A 20282-nucleotide genomic window follows, 5' to 3' on the forward strand; every position below is an offset into this window, starting at 1 on the left:
TGGCCGGTGTGAGGCCGGGGCTTCCCAGGGGAACAATGCCTGGCAGGAGGAAGCGGCCGCGGCCGGCCCGCAGCCCTGTCCCGCCTCGCGCGGCGCTGAGCCGCGAGCGCTGTGTGCCGGCCCGGCAGGGACCTTGAACCTGACACAGATTTATTTTCTCTGACATTGGCATCGCATCGGAACATCTGGCATGTGGCTGATAATTGCTGGGGATCAGGGCGGAAGCCACTCCAGGCCTGGCGCTTCTTCCAGAGCTCTGTTTTCATTAGTTATTCTCCTCTCTTCAGCTGCAAAGCAAGGAAAAAACAAGCAGGGCTGTGCAGCCCGCACTCCCACTCCTCTCCCCTCAGCACCCGGGGCTCGCTGCTTCCCTCACTCTGCATGGGAATGCTGCAGGGCACCTCACTGTCGCACTGTGTCGGGGCTGTGCTGAAACAGAGAGAGGACGAAGCTTTCCCTGAGCCAGGACTGTGGGTCCTGCTGTTTCACCCTGGTTACAGAGCAGAGCCGTGGCACAGCCTCTGCTGGGCTGGTGTGGGGCTTGAGGCAGCCACCCCTTCTCAAGGCTGTCGTCACTGTGGGATGAAACGGAGAGCAGGATACTGTGCAAACATGTGGAGAGACACCGTGGTGATGGATGGATGGATGGAGCATGGGGCTGGCAGTGAGAGCAGATCCCCTCTCTGGCAGCATGGAAGGGTTTCTCATGCAGCCTCTCGCCGTGGCACTGCAGTTCCTGTGTTGCACAGGACGATTGGAAGCCGAGATCTGCCGGCACAGTGCCTGTGGGCAGGATGGAGCATGGCAGTGAAACGTGGGGAATCACACATGGCAAAAACACAGCCAAGGCGTGGCTGCTAGGCCCAGGAGGGCACTGGCTTTCAGTGAGTGCTGTTCTGGCAAATGAAGAGCTGCTGGCCACGGGCACAGTGAGCCCCAGGGACCTGGGAGTGGGGCCCTGAGTGTGGAGGAGCCTCCTCCCACCCTCCCCTGCAGAGGAGACTCTCAGGGCTGAGGAGGCCGTGGCTGCGTCCTGGTGCTGGGTGGGTGAGGTGAGCTCTCGTTCCTCCCAGAGGTGTCCTGCCCCGTGCCCTCGGCCGCCTCCCTCCTGCCCTGGGCCATAAATCAGGGTGGCCATGGATGCTGGGGCTCTCTGGTGCCCCCCACCTCCCTGCGGGGTCTCCCTCCCAGGGCACCTTATCTGCTCCAGGGGTTCCACTTATCTTCGCTGTCACTTTCTAATGCTAGTTTATGGGCAGCGTTTTGTAGCTTAATTATGATGTTTTTCAGCATGGTCACGTGGCTCCAGAAGCCAATAAGGCACCGAAGTGGGTCCATCCTGGCTGAGCCTGGCCCCCATGGGGAGGAGATTGGCCGGTGTCCTGCCCGGGGCGGCGTGTGCGCAGCCAGAGCCCCAACACCTTCCCAAGAGACGCAGGTCCCCATAAATCCCCCAGCGTGCCGTGGACGGGGCACGGTACCCACGCCCCACGGAGGCTTCTCGGGTCACAGCCCCTGGCCGGTGGAGAGCGAGGCTCTCCCACCCTCCGGCCCCACGCGCAGCAGCCGTGCAGCCGCCTCGCGGTGAGTACGTGTTCGTGGGGGGATCCCGCTCCCGTCCCGGCCATCGCCCTGCCACGGCCGCCATTCCCTGATATGGTGGCAGCCGAGGCCGGGGCTGGGGACGCGGCAGGGCTTGGTGAGGAAGCGGGAGTCGTGTGTGGGCCTCCGCTTCCCGTCCCGGCCCTCGGCGGGTGTGGGGATGGCGGCTCTGCAGATCACGGGCAGCAGAGCGAGGCCTCACCACAGCCTTGGCCCCACGGGCGAGCTGCTGGTCAGAAGTGACAGATCGGGCTGCTGAGGGGCTCTGGGAGCCCAGCTGGCAGTGCCTGGGGGTCCCCGGTCACCCAAGGGTTGGGAGTTGCCCATTGGAGCACAGGCAGCCTCCAGACCCTGGAGCGGGCATGGGAAGCATCTGGGACCCCTTGACCCATGGGGTTGGCTGGGCCCATGTCCCGTCCCCATCCCACACTGACAGGGATCACAGCCTTCAGCTCTGAGTTGCTTTTGTTCCTGGCAGTGTTTGCTCAGTTCTCCCAGCTCAGAGCCCCTCCCGGGCTCCTTTTCCAGGATGGCAGGCCCTGCTCCGTGGCTGCCTGGCAGCTCCCCCAGGAGCTGTGGTGACTGTTGGGGCCCTGGCCGAGGGCTGTGCCGGCAGTGGGAGCGCTCCTTCCCGGCTGAGCAGCGCTAACCCGCGCTGCAGAGCGCTCTGCTGCTATTCTTAGCCCGGGCTCCATTCCTGGTGGCTCTGGAGTGATGCTCCACTGAGCCCATTTCCTGCTTGCTGCCCTCCCTGCCAGTGCTGCTTCCTACCCACTGCACCCGTGGGCAGCTGTGTGTGGGGTGAGCTGGGTGGGATGAGATCTGTGGGATGAGCCCCTAAAGAAAAACCATGCAGGGTCAGTCTGGCAGGATCAGCCATGGGGCCATCAGCCATGCCCTTCCTCTGTGGGGCACTGCCAGCAGCTCAGTCCCCAGCTGTGCCCCTCAGGAACCCAGAGCCTCGGCCCCAGTGCTGCTGTGCTGCCAGCAGGCTCCCACCATGCTGGGACAGGCTCTGCACCAGCCACGAAGGGTCCCTGCCTCTGTGGGAGCCCTGCAGGATGGGCTCAGCACCAGTGCCCAGCTCAGAGCTGGAGCCTCGAGCTCCGCACAGCCAAGCCCCAGGCGAGATGTGTGGCCCAGGGGCATCCTGATAAACAGGACATGCTGGGAGCCAGGGTGCTCCTGTGCTGGCCTGCTGCCATCATGAACATTTCATCAAGAAACCCTAATTGTGAAGCATGGATTCAGTACCTGCTGTCTGACAGGCAGACCAGGACACCATTGGGTGCTCTTAGTCGGTGGCCAGTGCTAGGTCCAAACTCATGTCCTCAGTGGTGGCCCCAGAGGAGATTCCAGGAGCTGCTGCACACCTCAGTGTTCCTCACACAGCTCTCCCTGGGCTGGCAGGGGCTGCTGGTGGGGGGTAATTTCTTTCTCAGAAAGCTGGTGGTCCAGGGCTGTGCACCAAGCAGAGCAGGCTCTTGCCCAGACGTGGTGAATTTTGCTCCAGCCCTGAGACTCCTGGTTCTCAGCAGGTCCTGCCTCTCTCAGGCCAGACCCTCCAGAGAGGCTGGGGGACTTGTTGTTGCCCACAGACGGTGTGGGGGAGCAGGGAGGGTCTCACCCCCTTCCCGCAGAGCGGTGCCCCTCGCCTGTCCCTGGGGGAGTCCCGGGGGGATCCCCGATGCTGCCGAGGCCTGGCCGAGCCGCTCCCCAGCCCGGCCGCGGTGTCCCCGCTGCCCGGTCCCTCCGCCCCCGCCCCGTCCGTGCCGCCGCGAGCCGCCCGCTCTCCCAGAGGAGGTTCCCCAGCCCCGGGGGGCTGGCCGTGAGCCCGCACCAACATGGAGATGCTCTTCCAGGCGCTATAAAGAGCTCCGGCTCCCGCACCTGCCGCTCGGTCTCCACCGCGCCCACTCCCGGTCCGCACCCAGCGCCGGGGCTGGGGCCGCCGTCCGTCCCCTTGCCCGTCCCATCCCGTCCCGCTGACCGCGGCTCGTCCCGCAGCAGGGCCGCTGGAGGGGATGGACTATTCCTATGATGAGGACCTGGACGAGCTGTGTCCGGTCTGCGGGGACAAGGTCTCCGGGTACCACTACGGGCTGCTCACCTGCGAGAGCTGCAAGGTAGGACCGGCCGGGGCCGTGCGGGGCCGGGGCTGCGGGGCCGGGGCCGTGCGGGGCTGGGGAAACGCAGCCGGGGCCGGGGCTGCGGGGGGAGCGTTGCACGGGGACGGGGCACCGGGGCTGTGCAGGGAGCGGGGAGGGGGCTCTGCAGGGCCCGGGGCAGCGGGACCGCCCGCGGGGCTTCTCTCGCCCGATTTCGTTAGCGGCGGATTCGCGCCCGGCGGCGGGAGGGGAGCGCGGCCGCGACGGGAGCCCCGAGCGCGGCGGGAGCCCGTGCCGAGCGCGGGTGGCGGGGACGGGGTGCCGGTGCCGGGATGCCGGTGTCGGTGACCGCCGCATCTCCGCCGCCCGCCGCCGCAGGGCTTCTTCAAGCGCACGGTGCAGAACAACAAGCACTACACCTGCACCGAGAGCCAGAGCTGCAAGATCGACAAGACCCAGCGCAAGCGCTGCCCCTACTGCCGCTTCCAGAAGTGCCTGACCGTGGGGATGCGCCTGGAAGGTAGGCATGGCATGGCATGGCACGGCACGGCCCGGCACGGGCCGGGGGGCGGCGGGGCCGGGGACTGGGTCGGGACTGTGCGGGGACTGTGCCGTTGCCGGGACCGGTCGCGCTGTCCCCGCCGCTGCCACCTCCCCGGGCCGGTCAGTCCCGCCGCCGCTTCGATTCCGTTTTTCCCTCCCAAGCTAAGGGAAAAATCGTTTTTTCGCGTCGTCTCCTTCTTTTCCTTGTTTCATTTTGTTTGTTTCATCGGGGTTCTTGCTGCTACGGCTTCAACTTTCCAGGATTTTTTTTTTTTTTTTGCTGGCAGGAAGGTTGGGAAATAGCAAATAAATTACTGTTTTCCTTAAGCACATAATTCCAGAAGCCGAGACTTAAGAAAAAACGTTAAAAATTATGGGGATCGCAATAAAACTGCCGCAGACCCATCACGAATTATATTTTTCCTCTCGGTGACATTTAGTATAACGGATTTCTGACCCCCGGGGGGACGATCCCAGCCCCACAGCCGCCGCCTCTCTGTGATGTCGGCGCAGAGGATCCCGACATCAGAGTCGGGCCCCGACAGCCCGTGCCGCGGGCTCTGCAGCGCTGGGCATCCAGGAACGAAATGTATTTGAGGGGCCAGGTCGCTGGCACGGGATGGCAGAGCAAAGGCAGGGGCAGAGGAGCCCCCCACCCCCGAGCCGGCCGCTCCCTCCCCACATCTCCCCTGAAATCGTTTGCGTTTTGCAGCGGTGGGCGCGGGCTGAGTCCCCCGCCCGAGCCTGGGGGGCTGAGCCGGGCTCGCCGCTCGGGACACGGCGCGGTCCATCGCAAAGTCCTTCGTGTTCTGGCTCCTGGCAGGGCGGCCGCTCGCTCCGGGAGCGGGTGGGAGCCTGCGAGCAGAAGCGCAGGAGTGAGACACAACATCGATTCAGCCCCTGCAAACTCCCGGCGTGGGCTGCCTTCCAAACCAGATCCCAGTTCTACTCTCCTCCCTGGGCTGGGTGAACTGGTGCCCTAAATCCGTCGGTGCATGCTCTGGCCGTTTAGATCGATGTCGCCAGGGGATTTGGGCCCTGGGCAGGGGCTGGAGACCCCACGGCAGACGGGCAGGGACAGAGGGAAAAGGCACGATCTCAATTTGTCCCTTTCCAGCAGTTTCTGTCGTGTATGCGTGGAGGTGCTTTAGCCCCAGAGCTGTCCCAACAGCCTTTTTGTGTGTTTCTTGCTGCTGGCTCCTCAGCAGAGCTGGGCAGATGAGACAATCACCCTGCGAAAGTGATATTCCATGGAACCCTCTCTTTTGTAGTAAAAACGAGACCACCTTTTTCATCTCCGAGTATTTTTGGGCAAGGCATCTGAGGTGTTGTTTTGGAAGTGAGTCTACAGATCCACACAACAAGAGCACCCCCGAGGTGATTGATTTTGGGAACACGGTGTTGACACAGGTACCCCTCAAAGTGCCTGAAGGGAGGTGGCAGCGGGAGGAGAAGCGCAGCCCTGGCCGAAGCTGCCCACAGCCCTGGGGGCACTGCCCATGGCACCTTCCAGGTCCCTGCCCAGGCAGAGAAAGGGGAGGCAGAGCCTGGCAGCACCTGCCCCAGCCAGGACTCTGCACTGCGGTGAGAGCAGGCAAGGCGGTGCAGGTGGGAAGGGGCTGAGGGTGCTGGGGACCCCTCCTGCCACCGTCTGGGTGGGTGCCTCTGGGATCATCTGCAGATGGTTTTGGGGTTGTTGCTGGGAGTGCAGGCGCTTCATGGGTGGCTCCACTTGAGCCCCCTTGCCCTGGAGGTCGGGATGCAGCACCTTCCTCTCGGCTGTCAGCTGGGACACAGCAAATGGCAAGTTGTTCTCAATCCCAAGTGTGGCACAAATGGCAGGAAAAGCGGAGCAGGAGGGAATTAGAAGGCCTTTTCTCCCTTTGTGTTCTTGCTGGGAGAGGGGAGGAGGTGTATGCAGTTGCCTCTGGAGGGCTTGTGAGACCAGGCTGTGAGCAGCTCTCGCTGTGTGTGGGAGCGCAGGCAGCCCTAGGAGGGTCTCTGCTGTGCCCCCTTGCCCAGGGTCACAGGGGTTTGCTTTGGGATGCCATCCCTGGGCGTCACTGTGCCCGACTGGAGCAGTGGTGGGATAACTTGGAGTGGGTGTGAGATTTGGGTTTTGTTGTGCTCTGAGGTTTGTGGCCAGGGCTACCAGACCTGCCTGTGCCAGCTGGGGCTGCCAGCCTGTGTGGGACCCCAGCAGGGGCTCGCACAGGTCTGAGTGTGGCCTGGGAGCCGGGAGCTGCCCGGACAGCTCTGCGCTGCCCAGAGGCGGTGGGCCGGCTCTGGGGAGCGGGGACGCTGCACCCCTCTCTTCAGAGGCTGCCGCTGGCAGCCCGCTCCAGCGAGATGCTGTTTTCATGAATAAAGAATGAGGGAGGAAGCCAGGGCGGCTCTCCTGGGAGCGCATTCCTGCTCGTCCTGGAAATGCTGCTGCTCCCGGCCACCCTCCGCCTTTCCAGCCTGCCCTGGGAGCGTTGGGGAGGCGCTCCAGCTCTCCGGGGGGGCTGGCTGTGAGCCCCAGGACAAGTAGGCGAAAGAAAGGCAGAGGTAACAGCGGAAAGGCAAAGCGGGACCCGCTGGCTGTCAGCAGGAACACGAGATAGCGGAGGGGCTCTGCCTTTGATGCTCGCTGCGGGCTGCTCTCGCCGGCGCGCTCCTCCCCTGCTCCAGCCCCTGCTCCTGCCTGAAGCGATCTGGGGCTCTTCCCAGGGATGGCCGGGCAGAGCCCCGGAGCACGGCAGGGCAGGGCAGCGGGACAGCTCCTTCTGCAGAGGAGCACCTGCTCCCCTGCACGTTGGCAGGTCCTTGGGGTTTTTGCTTTGGTGGAACATCTGCTTTGCTGCAGCGTCAGAGGGACTCTGCCAGCGGGATGCTCCAGCAGAGCCTTCGCCACGGCTGGGATCCCAGGGCCGGTGGGGTGAAGTGCATCCCAGCCGTGCTGCCCGAAAAAGGGGCAGGGATCTGCTGAGAAGTAGCACGTGCAGCCTCAAAGGAGGGAACCAGGGTCCCGAGGGGACTGTGCGGTCCCAGGCTCTGTAGGGACAATGCCAGAGCTGGTCTGGTGACACGGGTTGTTAAAATTAGAGTGTGAAATCCCCTTCTCTGCCCAGACTTTAAGGGCTGTCCCCTCAACCCACGGGGAATGAAAGTTGCTTTTTCCCCCAGCTCGTTTCGTAGTGAAAGCCCAAAGTCTCTTCGTTTCCTGCAATCCCCAGAGGCTCTGAGGGTGACATTGGCTCGTCTGGGAGTGACACAATCTTTCTGCAAAGGTTTCCCCAGTGCTCCCCAAACTCTTTTTGCCACTGTGTCCCCCAGCACTTTCCCTGTGCCCTGTGGAAGCCCTGATCTCTCTCCATGTGGGTTCACTGCAGTGTCTGCCTTCTCTCTGTCTGCAGCTGTCCGTGCAGACCGGATGCGTGGAGGGAGGAACAAGTTTGGACCCATGTACAAGCGGGACCGTGCCTTAAAGCAGCAGAAGAAAGCTCTGATCCGAGCCAACGGCTTCAAGCTGGAAAGCGTGCCTCAGATCGTGTCCCCGGTGCAGAGTGACTACAGCCTGTCCTCCAGCATCCACAGCATCCACGCCATGTCCAAGCCCCTGCCGCCCAACCCGGCCGCCCTGACGCCCATGGACTACGAGCGCAGCCCCTACGGGACCCCATCCCTGGGCATGGCTGTGCCCGGGCACGCGCCCCTGCCCGGCTACCACTACCCCTCCTTCCCCAACCGCACCATCAAGTCCGAGTACCCCGACCACTACACAGCCGCCCACGAGGCCGTGCCTGCCTACATGTACCCAGAGACCTACCCCAGCAGCTCGCCCCCCGACATCCCCGAGCTCATCCTGAAGCTGCTGCAGTTGGAGCCCGACGAGGCTCAGGTGAAGGCACGGATACTGTCCTGCCTGCAGCAGGAGCAGGGCAAGGGCCGGCACGAGAAGCTCAGTACCTTCGGCCTCATGTGCAAGATGGCCGACCAGACCCTCTTCTCCATCGTGGAGTGGGCACGGAGCTGCATCTTCTTCAAGGAGCTGGAGGTAGGAGCTGTCAGTGGGACGGGCGCTGCTCTGGGGGGATGATGGGGCAGGGTTGAGGCTGCCCATCCCCGAGGATGGGATGTGGCTATGGGCAGGATTGAGGTGAAATGTTGTGAGGACGGGGAAACACCCGTGGGCACAGGCCTGGGGCCATCACTGCAGATCTGCTGGCACGTGCCAGTCCTGCTCCCAGCTCCTGCAGGGCTGGAGGTGCCAGGGCCAGGCTGTGGTGCCGGAGCGATTCCCACTCTGTGTGGGGCTAATGATTTCAGATTCATCACAGCAGGGGCAGCTGTTGAGGCAATTGCCGGCAGAGTGACTGTGGTGTCAAGCTCAAGACATAATTGAAAAATGTAACGTTGAGGAATTATAGTTGAGACAATTCTCTCCCCTGCCTTTAGGAGGAAAATCGATGTGGTCAGGTGGGCGCTATTAGCACCAGGCAGCAGGGGCAGCCCGAGCCTGCTCCAGAGCCGTGTCTGCTGCCAGCAGGCCACGAGTGTGCCCAGCTGGGGGACATGGAGCTGAGCTCCATCCTGCCAAGGCATCCCCTCTAGCAAATGTCCCTGAACCTTTACTGCAGCCAGGGAAGGGTTAGCAGGGCTGGAGCAGCTTCTGCCATCCTGCACACCTTGACAAGCTTACAGAAATTTTCCATTCATGTTCTGGGCTGACTTAAGATCCCAAACTAGTGCAAAAATAGGAGAGAAAATTTTGCAACATGGCCAAAACCCAGAGCAACATACTGGGGCAGCTGTGATGAGACTCAGGTGCTTTCTTGTGTTTCCAGCATGAGATTGTACTACCCGGCTCTGGCCAAAATCACCTTCTTCCGGTGGGACTGTGCTGTAGGACAGGACCAGGCTCTTCCCTGTGCCCAACATGGATGCCATGGGGCTGAGTGTGGCCAAGCCTCGTGGCTCAAAATAGCCCCCATCGTTCAGAACAGTGTCAGGAAATGGCATTGTGGAGGTGGGTTGGGCTTGTTTCAATCATATCAGTGTCCAGCCTGGATTTTGGGAACAGGGTGGTTGTTGTTTTGCAGGAGATATTGTAAACAGTGTAAATTCAGTTCCCAGCTGTATAGCTGTGTAGCCTTGTAGCCCCATTGTCAGCGTGATTGTGCCACCAAAATAGGCTGTTCCTGTGTGAATCGGTGTTGGCGGGTGCTCCTCCTGCCGTGGGACTCTGGGGGGGTGGCAGTGCCTGAGGCCTCACCTGGGCACAGCTACCAGTGTCCTGCTGGGAGCAGGGCATGTGCCCTACCATGCTCAGGACATGCTCAGGGGGTTTGGTGCTCAGCGGGTGCCCACATCCATCACTGCCATCCTGGGGGCTCAAGTTTTTGCCTTATCCACATGGTGATTATGGGGTGCATTCCCAGCACCTCCCAGGGCTGGGGACTGCACAGGGCCCACAGCCCACCCTGGCTCCAGTGGCAGAGGGGGAATGAGGCTTGGCTGTCCTTGGCTCCCTCCTGTGCACAGAGCCCCGGGCAGCGCCGAGCCCAGCACAGAGCAGCCCTGGTATCCTCAGAGCTCCCACCTGGGGCTGCCCCTGCCCACCCCACACGGCTCAGCCTCCCTGGCCAGGGCAGAGGCTTTTCCAGGCATGGGAGAGCAGCCAGTTGGAAGCAGGAGCAGCTTTGAGAACCTGAATCCCCATTCCTGCTCCTGCCTGGCACATAAAGCCCGCGGCGCCGGGGCGGTAAATGAACTCCTGCTAGCGCAGGGTTTATGGCTCTGCCCTAAAGCCAGCACGGAGCAACATCGCAATCTCCGGGATCGATGGCATGGCAGTCCCTGCTGGGGGCTCGGGGCTCTCAGGGCAGGGCTGCAGCAGCCCTCTCCATGCCCTGGGAAGCTCTGTGTGAAGGTGACAGTCCCCAGCCCCAGCAGGGAAGGGCTGTTGGCCGAGGCCAGAGCAGGGATCCAGGCTGGAAAGGCACCGTGCTGGGACACCTCTCCAGGGCATCGTGCCAGGCTGGCACTACATGGGAGGAGGTGCAGGCAGGTGAGAAGGGGGGTGTGGGCAGATTGCTCCATCATGGATTGCCCTGCCTGAGCTGGCCCAGCACTGCTGTGCTCCTTCCACAGGGCTGTTAGCAGAGACCTGGCTTCTCCCTGGGGCCTCACAGGGAGCCTGGAGAGGATGGAGCAAATCTTCAGGGGCATGGGGAGCTGCTGGCTCACACCTGGTTAGGATGAGCCTTTGGTGCCTGCCCAGGGAGAGTGGGAGCAGTTTCCCCTGGAGCTGGCCAGTCTAGTTCCCATTCCCATTCCCACCCTAGCAATTTGCCGAGGGCAGAATGGGTGCTTTGCTCTGCAGTCTCCACACTCCTGGCCTGGTGGCTGGGCTGGGAGACATCGGGAGAGCCCCCCTGGCTCCAGCACTGCGCCCGGGGAAGGAGGGGGGCCACGGGCTAATGGCCTCTTGACATCGGCTCGCACGCCACGTCCGCCCGCAGGCGCGGGGCAGTCAGATTGAAAACAGATTTAACTTCCCAGATATATCGTTTCATTTAAGGGCCAGTAATTCTGTCAGTCTGCCACTGACAAACGAGGGTCCCCATGCCAATCCGCCGGGAGACTGATGTCGCGGCGCTCATCCCGTGTCACCAGGAGGAGAATTACGGACTGCGCTGGCCTTCGGAGGCAAGACTAATAACGCTGCTGGGCAGAGGGGATTTGGGGGCCCGCCTGCTCATCGAGGGCCGGCCAGAGCCGCGGCGCGAGGCCGCGCGGGCGGAGGGGGAAGAGGTCAGCGCTGACGCCCATAAATACGAACTTTAACTGAGTCTAGATGAGATGTGTCAGGACTGAGGGAAGATTTGCAGCATCTTTTCAGGAAGAAAAATATAGGCCGGGGGTGAAATATATTTTGTTGGGTTGTGAGTCTCAGGCAACTTTGTCCTTTCAGATGTAATTTTTTTATATGTATATGGAGAGACAGACAGAGGGATGTGCACGCACGCAGGCGCTTTTACACGCTCACATTGTGTCTGGTTTTGGTGAGGTTTATACACGCGAGTCTTGCACAGCCTGGTTTATATAGGTGTCACTGCCATACCTACATATCAATATCGTGAGCACAGGGTTGCAGTGACCTTTAGATTGGGATGAGCAGCCAGGAATGTTAAACAAATTGCCACAGTTCCAGCCCGAAGGCCAGGCTGGGCTGGGTGTGCAGTGGGTCCCTGCAGCGCTGGAGGGGCACAGCACTGCTGCAGGGTGCTGGGATGGTGCCGACCCCTTCCTCAGCCCTTTTGTGCCAAGGGCCTGGGGCAAACCACCCTCCATGCACAGGCAAGCTCCAGGGATGGGGGCATGCTGAGGGCAGCACTGTTCCCACTCACCCAGGGGTCCCTGAGGCCACTGGGTCTGTCTGCTGGGCTGCCCTCCCTCAGCTGTGCTCAGAGATCCCAGAGCCACACAAAGCCTATTTGCAGTCAATTGCTCCTCTGCCTTTAACATGTGGGTCATCTTGACCCCATCTCCTGGCCGATGGCCAGAGTGTTTTTGGCAGATTTAAAATCTCCTTCTGGTGGTGGATGCTGCAGCAATGTTTAGCATCCCGTGCACTGGGGGAAATGTGCTGTTGCCCTGCCTGCAGAGCCGTGGTGCCCGTGCAGCCGGGGCTGCAGCAGCCTGGGAGCCAGCAGGGAGATGGGATCCTGGCCTAGCCACACTGGTGTGGGTGGGTATTTGTTTTAGGATGCACATCGTGGCGGCACCTGGGCAGGGCAATGGGGACCTGCACTGACCATTAACACCTTGGACGTGTGTGGGTTTGCCATTGCGGGTCGCTGGTGGACACCAATCCCCTTCCACACTTCTCAGTAGCCGAGGTGATGGCTCCTGCTTGCACTCAGGAATTGCTGGGGCTGCTCGGGGCGCTGGCATGTGCCACACACCTGCCAGAGGGCTGTGGGGCAAATCCTGGGATCTGGAAGGACACCTGGAGGGCATCTGTGTGGTGGGCACAGGTCAGGGGTATCTGAGTGCTGCTTGGGCCCGTGGCTGGGGATGGATGTCCTGGCACCAGCTCAGGGCTTCCTGCCAGAGCAGGGCTGCTGGTGAGCCACTCTCCTTCCCAAAGCAGCGGTACCCAGGGTGGGGCTGTCCTGAACCAGCCATGCAGGGAGCAGGGAGCACTGAGGGGCTGCACCATCCCTGCCTGGCCTGGGCACACTCTGGGAGCCCCAACACTCGCAGGGACTCCCTCACCTTGTACCTATGAACCTACAGGGAAGGTTGCAGAGGATTTAAAACTACCTCCACATGCAGGTCCTGCATTCCCATTCCTGGGCAGCACCATCCCTGCCTCTGCATGCCCTGCCTCCCCTCCAGCACCTTTCCCACAGAGAATTGCATTTTCTGTGGGTTGCAGCCCATCAGGGATTGCTCTTCCAGGGTGGGGAGGGTTTCACCGCGTGTTTGTGAATGGGTTAAATGCTCGCTTCAAAAAAAGATAAGGATTGCCTCTCAAAGACAGCTTGCATCAGGCCTTTGATAAAGCACTCTGAGGAAGAGCCTTGACATTAAAAGGAAGATCCTTTGCTTAACTTTTAACGGGAGTGTGCGTGCTGCCGCCTCACCTTACTGGGAGGATTGATTGCCTCTGAGTGCCCTCCATTAGCAGCCCCTGCTCCTTCAGGCCAGGCCAGGGCGGGGGGCACCGGGGACCCCCAGCCTGAGCCCCTGCAGCAGAGCCCCAGTGCCAGAGCAGGGCCGTGGGGGCTGCCCGCTGCCACCCAGCCTGGGCACGGCACACCCTGCTGGTGCTGGGCACAGCCCCACGGAGCCCAGCCAGCCCTGACTGGCCCACAGAGCCCCCAGCTCACCCCATCGTGTCCCCAGGCCCATTCCCCCGTGCCATGGCCGTGTGGCTCTGGTACACTGCGACGTTTCCAGGAAACACCACGGCACATTGGAGCGTGCTGGCAAAGGAACTGCCCTGCCGCAGCCATGGAGGGTGAAATGTGCTGCTGAGGGGCTTCAGGCTTCAGCCAAACACCCCTCAGAGCTTGGGAGAAGCTGATTAGTAATTTTTAAAGGAAGAAAATAAGATTTCAGAATTATTGAAGTGCTTTCTTTGGAAAAGCTAACTTTTTAAAAAGGTTTTCAAGGCAAAGCCTTCTGTCTGCCTCTTCTGGAGCTCATCCCGCTCAGGAATGAGGCACAGGAAAGAACTTCCAAAACAACTCCCTGACTGAGCCAGAGCGGAGGCCGGGACCGTGCAGCTGGGCTGGCCCCAGCTCCGTGCTTGGGTTAGCCACAGATCTCTGCTCTGGTTAGCCACAGATCCATGCTCTGGTTAGCCACACATCTCTGCTCAGGTTAGCCACAGATCCATGCTCTGGTTAGCCACACATCTCTGCTCAGGTTAGCCACAGATCCATGCTCTGGTTAGCCACACATCTCTGCTCAGGTTAGCCACAGATCCGTGCTCTGGTTAGCCACAGATCCCAGCTTGGGTTAGCCACACATCTCTGCTCAGGTTAGCCACAGATCCGTGCTCTGGTTAGCCACAGATCCCAGCTTGGGTTAGCCACACATCTCTGCTCAGGTTAGCCACAGATCCGTGCTCTGGTTAGCCACAGATCCGTGCTCTGGTTAGCCACAGATCCGTGCTCTGGTTAGCCACACATCTCTGCTCAGGTTAGCCACAGATCCGTGCTCTGGTTAGCCACACATCTCTGCTCAGGTTAGCCACAGATCTCTGCTCTGGTTAGCCACAGATCCATGCTCTGGTTAGCCACACATCTCTGCTCTGGTTAGCCACAGATCCATGCTCTGGTTAGCCACACATCTCTGCTCTGGTTAGCCACAGATCCATGCTCTGGTTAGCCACAGATCTCTGCTCTGGTTAGCCACACATCTCTGCTCTGGTTAGCCACAGATCCATGCTCTGGTTAGCCACAGATCTCTGCTCTGGTTAGCCACACATCTCTGCTCTGGTTAGCCACACATCTCTGCTCTGGCTGGCCACTGCCACAGCTAGCCACTCACCTTTTGGCAGGGGGCACCAGGGGTGCAGAAAGTCTCTATTTTGGTTTAGAGCACAATGAGCTTTTCCCCAGGGTTTTGTTGAGCAGCTGACCAGGAACCTCACACTCTGAAGTGCTGGGCCACAAACAGCAGCTGCTGCACTGGCTGGGGGACGAGGGGCAGCCCCACAGGTGGGCAGGAGCGGTGCCACAGCCCTGTCACAGTGCCCACAGCCCCACAGGTGGGCAGGAGCGGTGCCACAGCCCTGTCACAGTGCCCACAGCCCCACAGGTGGGCAGGAGCGGTGCCACAGCCCTGTCACAGTGCCCACGGCCCCACAGGTGGGCAGGAGTCACTGCCTTCCCACCCCACCTCTTCCCTGCCCTGCCACACTCCCAGCTCTGGCCACCCACCACCCTCGAGAGACAAATCCCCACGGCTTGCTGGGAGCGCCGGCTCTGAGACCATAAAGCTCTTTCTCATCTGGCTTCTATTCCTTTTGCAATCTCCCAGCGCGGGTTTATTGCAGCCTCTTCAGCAGAACGAGGGCATTATCCAGCCCTGTGATGCTGCATCTGTCTTTCCTCTATTAACGGGGGAGCACAATGGCCCTGCGGAGCTCGGCTGCTGGCACTGGATTTGCTCCTCGGGGCCGTGGTGGAGGCAGTTCTGTAATCCCAACCCTTTGCCCACACTGGCCCTCAGCAGAGGGGAGTCAGGCAGGGCAGGAGCTCAGCTCGCTGTGGGAAGGAGTTGGGGCTCAGTGGGGAGCAGTGCCGAGGCGATGAAGCCGGTGACCTGTGGCGTTTCTTGGCAGGACAGTGGGGAAGGCAGCGTGATGGCTCTGCAGCTGCTGGCTCTGGCAGCTCACCCCACCAGTCACTGCTGCTCCTGCAGTCCCAGTGCCCTGTGACACCTCTGGGGATCTTTCCAGGCAGTGTCCTGGCTCAGCCCCTCCCAGGGACAGTCCCAGGTGTTTCTCTGGGCACACACACACAGTGCCCATGTGCAGCAGGGCACGCGGTCACAAGTGCGTGTGTTGGTGCGTGGGCAGGGCCGGGCTGGCAGCTGCAGGGCACAGCGATGTCCCACACCCAGCAGCTCCCCCAGCCTGCCATCCTGGCCAGGACTCAGGATGGGCACTACCCTATTTCGTTTTAAAGTATCCAGAGAGGCTCTCTGGACACACAGGCCCTTTGTGCAGCCACCGCGTGCCCCTCCCGCAGTCATTTTGTTTAAATTTGTGTGCAGTTTGAGGAGGTTGTGCCTGCTGGGGGAAGACCCGTGCTGATAAGAGCCAGCCAGTGCCACTGAAACATGTTGAGCTGCTTTGAAGCCAGCTCTGCAAAGCCACCTGCCCGAGGTCCCCCTTTCTGGGGTGCAGCTCCAGCTCTCCATGCTCACCCCAGGGGATGCCCCTCCCATGGGATTCCTGCCAGGCACAGCGCGGGTGCTGTGCCCTGCAGCACAGGGGGTGTCAGCTCCTGCTCTCTTTCAGGTGGGTGACCAGATGAAGCTGCTGCAGAACTGCTGGAGTGAGCTGCTGGTGTTTGACCACATCTACCGGCAGCTGCAGCACGGCAAGGAGCACAGCGTGCTGCTGGTCACTGGCCAGGAGGTGAGGAATGGCCTCGGGACTGCGGGGGTGCTGTGGAGGGGCAGTGGGGATGGGCAGGGGCTGCAGGGGGGAATGGAGTGACTTCTTTTTTTCTTTCATCCCAGTGTGGCCAGCTCGGCATAGGGCAGGCAGGGGGTGTTGTTACACTCTGGGTCTGCTTGTGCAGAAGGTCCCATCCTGTCCCATCCTGTCCCATCTTGTCCCATCCTGCCACACAGCTCCTGGCTCTGGAGAATAATGTCTCTTAAGGAGAGACCAACATCCCCACCTGTACTGTCAGCAGTGGGATGGGAGGAGGGGCCCCTTCCCTCCCTGGAGGTGGCTTTTGGAGATGTGGTGCCTGCAATTCCAGCACCCTATTTAAAATGGCGTTCCCATTCCACCCATCAGTCTTTTTGTGACACCCCTACTGCCCAGTCGGTGCTCAGGGCTGGATCCAGCTCCTGCCCCGTGTGAGGTGCCCTGCAGCAGGCTGTGGGGGACGGGGGCTGCCGCAGCTGATGCCCCCCTGTCCCTGTCGCAGGTGGACATGTCGGCCATCGCAGCCCAGGCCGGCTCCATCCTGAACACGCTGGTGCTGCGGGCGCAGGAGCTCGTCCTGCACCTGCACTCGCTCCAGGTGGACCGGCACGAATTCGTCTGCCTCAAGTTCCTCATCCTCTTCAGCCTCGGTGAGTGCAGCAGGGGGGCACTGGGGCAGCGCTCCGGGGTCTGGCTGTGCTGCACACACGGCCCGGGCTCCGGCGGGGTCACAAAGGGGCTTTTAACGGGGAGCCGGGAGCGAGAGCCGGCTCCTGTCTGTCCCCCTCTCCTGTCCCGGGACCCAAAGCCTCTCCCCCTGCGGGGCCGGGCTCTGCTCCAGCTGCAGGAGACGTTGTCACCCCGCCTGTTTTGGTGGCTCTCCCATGGCAGGGGCAGGGAAACAAGCGCTGATACGGCTGCGGAAAACAGGCGTGTTGACAGAGGCGGCCGGGCCGGGCCGGCCCTATCAGCCGGGATTTGCGTCAGAGAGCCGGGCACAGCGCTGGGCTCGGCTCTGATTAGGCTCAGCCTGGAGCCTGCGGTGGGGCCGGCGCGTTCACACCTCCCACCTCAGCCAGACTAAATAATTGCAGAGCCGTGGCATTGCTGCCCTGCTGCCACAGCCCGAAACGGGCCCGGGGTGGCACAGCCCGCTCCTGCGCCTGGCATCCATCCCGGTGTCAGCCGAGCGCTGGTGCTGGCACGGTGAGCTTGGTGGGCTTGGTGGGCATGGGGAGCCCTCCGCCGTCCGTGGCAGACCTGTCCCCATCCCCATCCCCGTCCCTGTCCCCATCCCTGGCCCCATTCCAGTGCCTTGGCTCTGTGCCTGCACTTCTGCACCCGCGGGGTCCCGGCCAGGGACCAGCGGTGGGAGCTGCGCTGCTGCCCCGTCCTGCACCTCAGCATCTCCTCCTCGGCTCTCCTTTCCTCTGGAGCTGTTTGGAAACCCAGAGCAGGAGAGCCGATAATTCGCTGCTCCAGCAGTGATAAGGTGTGGCACAAACAGTGCCCGGGCTGGGAAATGAACGAGCCGGGGGCTCGGACCCCGAGCCAGGACCTGCCCCGGCTGCTGCCCAGGGGCTCAGCGCCAGCAGAGCCGGGTCCCCCATCTGCCCGGGTCCCCCGTGTCCCCTGGCACGGCACAGCACGGCACAGCACAGCACGGCACAGCACGGCACGGCACGGCACAGCGAGCAGGAGCAGTGTCCCCCCGACGGCCTCCCCCGAGCAGCGGCTTTCAGGGAGGGCGTGGAATCCAATAACCGTGTTTTCCCTTACATAATTTTGCCCCAAATGCAACTTTTTCTCTCCATATTGCAGAGCTCACTTGGAGTAATTTGCCCTTCGTAGGCTCAGCTGTAGAGGACGGGATTGTGTATTATGTGCAGGATGTAATTGCCTTTAACAAGAGAATTTCCACATTTACCACTCTGCCACAGCACAGTCAAAGCCAAGCCCTGTTCACAAGAGCTGCCATTTGAGTTCTAAATAGATTTCTCTCCTGAGCAGGTAAAGAGATTTAATTAAAATTAGGGCTTCTCAAAATAGCAATATTTATGAGGACGGCACAGGTTAGCTTTGTTCTACAGAAGGGCTTAATAGAGCCTTAATGGATTGACCTATCATTCGATTTCATGACTTACATTCATGAAGCAGCTACTCTTGGGGAGGGGAGGAAGAGAGGCTTTTATAGCCCACATTCCCTTAAGCGTTTGCAATTTATCAGCAGCTTCTCCCAAACAAAAGGAGCTGTGAATAGGAAGAACACTTGAGGGCATAGAAATAATCCCAGGCATATCTGTATGTGTGATGGGAGGCTTTGTCACAGGACAGTCTTTGCAACTGCTGCAGTGTCTCTAAATGAAGTGAGTCAATGTTATTTGGACAACATTCTTTATTCCTTGCAGGAATGAAAAGATTATTCAAATATTCAATTAAACAGTGAATAGGGTCTTTCAGAGAACCAGGTGAGTTCATCGAGTAGAACTAGCTATTGTTGAGCCAACTCAGGGGATAGATTTGACATTTATCAATATAACTTCTTTTTTTTAATGACATGCACAATAACCTTATGCAGATAAAGAGATTTCATAACAACAACCCGGGTAGCAGGAGACAATAGGAGCAAATGTGCTGTCAGAGTGAAAAGGGAAGGGTGATTTGATCCCCTGCATCTTGGCACAACCTGTGCCCTTTGCGCCTGCCCCCGCAGTGCCCGTGGCCGTGGGCACGGCCCGGGGCTGGGGCTCCCCGGGGGCGCACGGCTTCCATGCCTGGGCTGGGGCTCCCCTCCGTGGGGCTCCTCAATCCCCCCGGCCACACCTCTGACCCCGGCAGGGCTGCAGCAGCCGTGGGTGCCACCGTCCCTTCAAGGGACCCCAAACTCCCAGCTTGGCCAGACCCAGAGCTCAGATTTCCCCGTTTGCAGCCCGTGAGTGGGGATTTGGCACATCAGGTCTGTGTGCAGCGCAGCCAGGGGGCTGTGAGCGAGGCAGTGCTCCCGAGTACCTCGTCCTGCGCAGTGAATCCACTGAATCTCCTTGGCCTGGATGGACCGGGCCAGGGCTCCTGGGGTCTCTGCTGGGCAGGTGTGTGAGACCTTGGCTGTGTGCAGCTGCAGGTGGTGATGGGGCAGTGCCCAGCCCTGGTTCCTAAAGCCACAGAAATCTGTGTGCAGGGACAATTGACCCTGCCTGCCCCTCGGTGCCGCTGCCTGCTGAGCTGTCACTGCCCTGCTGGGCTGTCACTGTCCTGCTGGCGCCAAAGCTGGCAGCAGGATTATGGGAAGCTGCTGTGGCCCTGGCCAGGCGTGGAGGATTAGGGTTTCCAGGCTGATGAGCCTGGTTGCCACATTGGAAAGACCAGGTTTATCAGGGAATTAATTCAGCCGCTTCCTTGACCTTCAGGAATTAAAGAGGGCTGATGGCAGCGGCTCCCGATGTGTTGGCACAGCTGGCAGCACCTTCTGGATGTGCAGCTTCCCGGGCAGCGAGGGCAGGGAGACAGCAGTCCTACTGCCAGGGGGTTTGGAATCTGTCTCCAGCATCAGGGAACACCTGGGCAGTTGGGCAGGGATGCAGAGCCCTGGCTGGGTAGGGATGGGGTGTGGGACCCTCCTGCACTGTTTTCACGCAGAGCGTGGGTCCCTCCTGGCACACCCAGCACGGTGAGGCACAGAGGGGGCAGAGCCGTGAGTTTGGCACCATTTCACATCCATGCTCCCCCCTGCAGACGTGAAGTACCTGGAGAACCACACGCTGGCCAAGGACGCGCAGGAGAAGGCCAACGCGGCGCTGCTGGAGTACACGGTGTGCCACTATCCGCACTCCGCCGACAAGTTCCGCCAGCTGCTGCTCTGGCTGGCCGAGGTGCGGGCGCTGAGCCTGCAGGCCGAGGAGTACCTGTACCACAAGCACCTCAGCGGGGAGGTGCCCTGCAACAACCTCCTCATTGAGATGCTGCACGCCAAGCGGACTTGAGCGGCCAGGCAGGAGCCGGCAGCACCGCAGTGCCTCCAGCAGGGGCAGGGGCAGGGGCAGGGGCAGGGGCAGGGGCAGGGGCAGGGGCAGGGGCAGGGGCAGGGGCAGGGGCAGGGCCGGCGCAGGGCTGCAGGAGCCTCCCCCTGCCTGCCCTCCTCAGCCATGCTATGTAACCTCTGCTCTTGGAAACGCCCAGCAGGTCCGTGCACAGCAGGGACAGGTGAGGCTGCAGGGCCGTGCCTTGGCACTGCCCCGTTGGCAGCGCTGACCTCAGCTCCACGCACACCTGGTGCCCAAACCTGTCCCCTGCCAGCCCGGCCCAGCGGCACCAAGGAAGGGGAAAGCCTGTCCCAGCTTTTCTCCTGTTTCTGCTCCTCCTGC

At 61.1% G+C, this 20282-nt stretch overlaps 1 protein-coding gene across 3 annotated transcripts; it reads left to right on the plus strand.

Moving 5' to 3' along the window:
• Window positions 1-1421: 1421 nt before the first annotated feature.
• NR5A1 (nuclear receptor subfamily 5 group A member 1) lies at window positions 1422-19901 on the plus strand. Of its 3 annotated transcripts, XM_058818266.1 has the most exons (8): window positions 1430-1584; window positions 3610-3728; window positions 4089-4230; window positions 7652-8292; window positions 15781-15900; window positions 16424-16571; window positions 17743-17931; window positions 19654-19706. In XM_058818266.1, the coding sequence occupies exons 2-7, from the start codon at window positions 3627-3629 to the stop codon at window positions 17901-17903; spliced, it is 1314 nt and encodes a 437-aa protein (XP_058674249.1). In that variant the 5' UTR covers window positions 1430-1584; window positions 3610-3626; the 3' UTR covers window positions 17904-17931; window positions 19654-19706. The 3 variants fall into 3 exon arrangements, with proteins under 3 accessions (XP_058674247.1, XP_058674249.1, XP_058674246.1); XM_058818264.1 differs by lacking the exon at window positions 17743-17931 and having other exon boundaries at window positions 1422-1584; window positions 3613-3728; window positions 19654-19901; XM_058818263.1 differs by lacking the exon at window positions 17743-17931 and having other exon boundaries at window positions 19654-19901.
• The last annotated feature ends 381 nt before the right edge of the window (window positions 19902-20282 follow it).

Source organism: Ammospiza caudacuta, chromosome 21 (assembly GCF_027887145.1).
Source record: "Ammospiza caudacuta isolate bAmmCau1 chromosome 21, bAmmCau1.pri, whole genome shotgun sequence".
Lineage (NCBI taxonomy): Eukaryota > Metazoa > Chordata > Aves > Passeriformes > Passerellidae > Ammospiza > Ammospiza caudacuta.

Bases quoted from the DNA above. Each gene is read 5' to 3' on its own strand.
- NR5A1 (XM_058818264.1), top strand. From the start codon at position 3,627: ATGGACTATTCCTATGATGAGGACCTGGACGAGCTGTGTCCGGTCTGC. The intron at 3,729-4,088 runs GTAGGACCGGCC...CCGCCGCCGCAG, and splicing joins TCACCTGCGAGAGCTGCAAG to GGCTTCTTCAAGCGCACGGT. The intron at 16,572-19,653 runs GTGAGTGCAGCA...TCCCCCCTGCAG, and splicing joins CCTCATCCTCTTCAGCCTCG to ACGTGAAGTACCTGGAGAAC.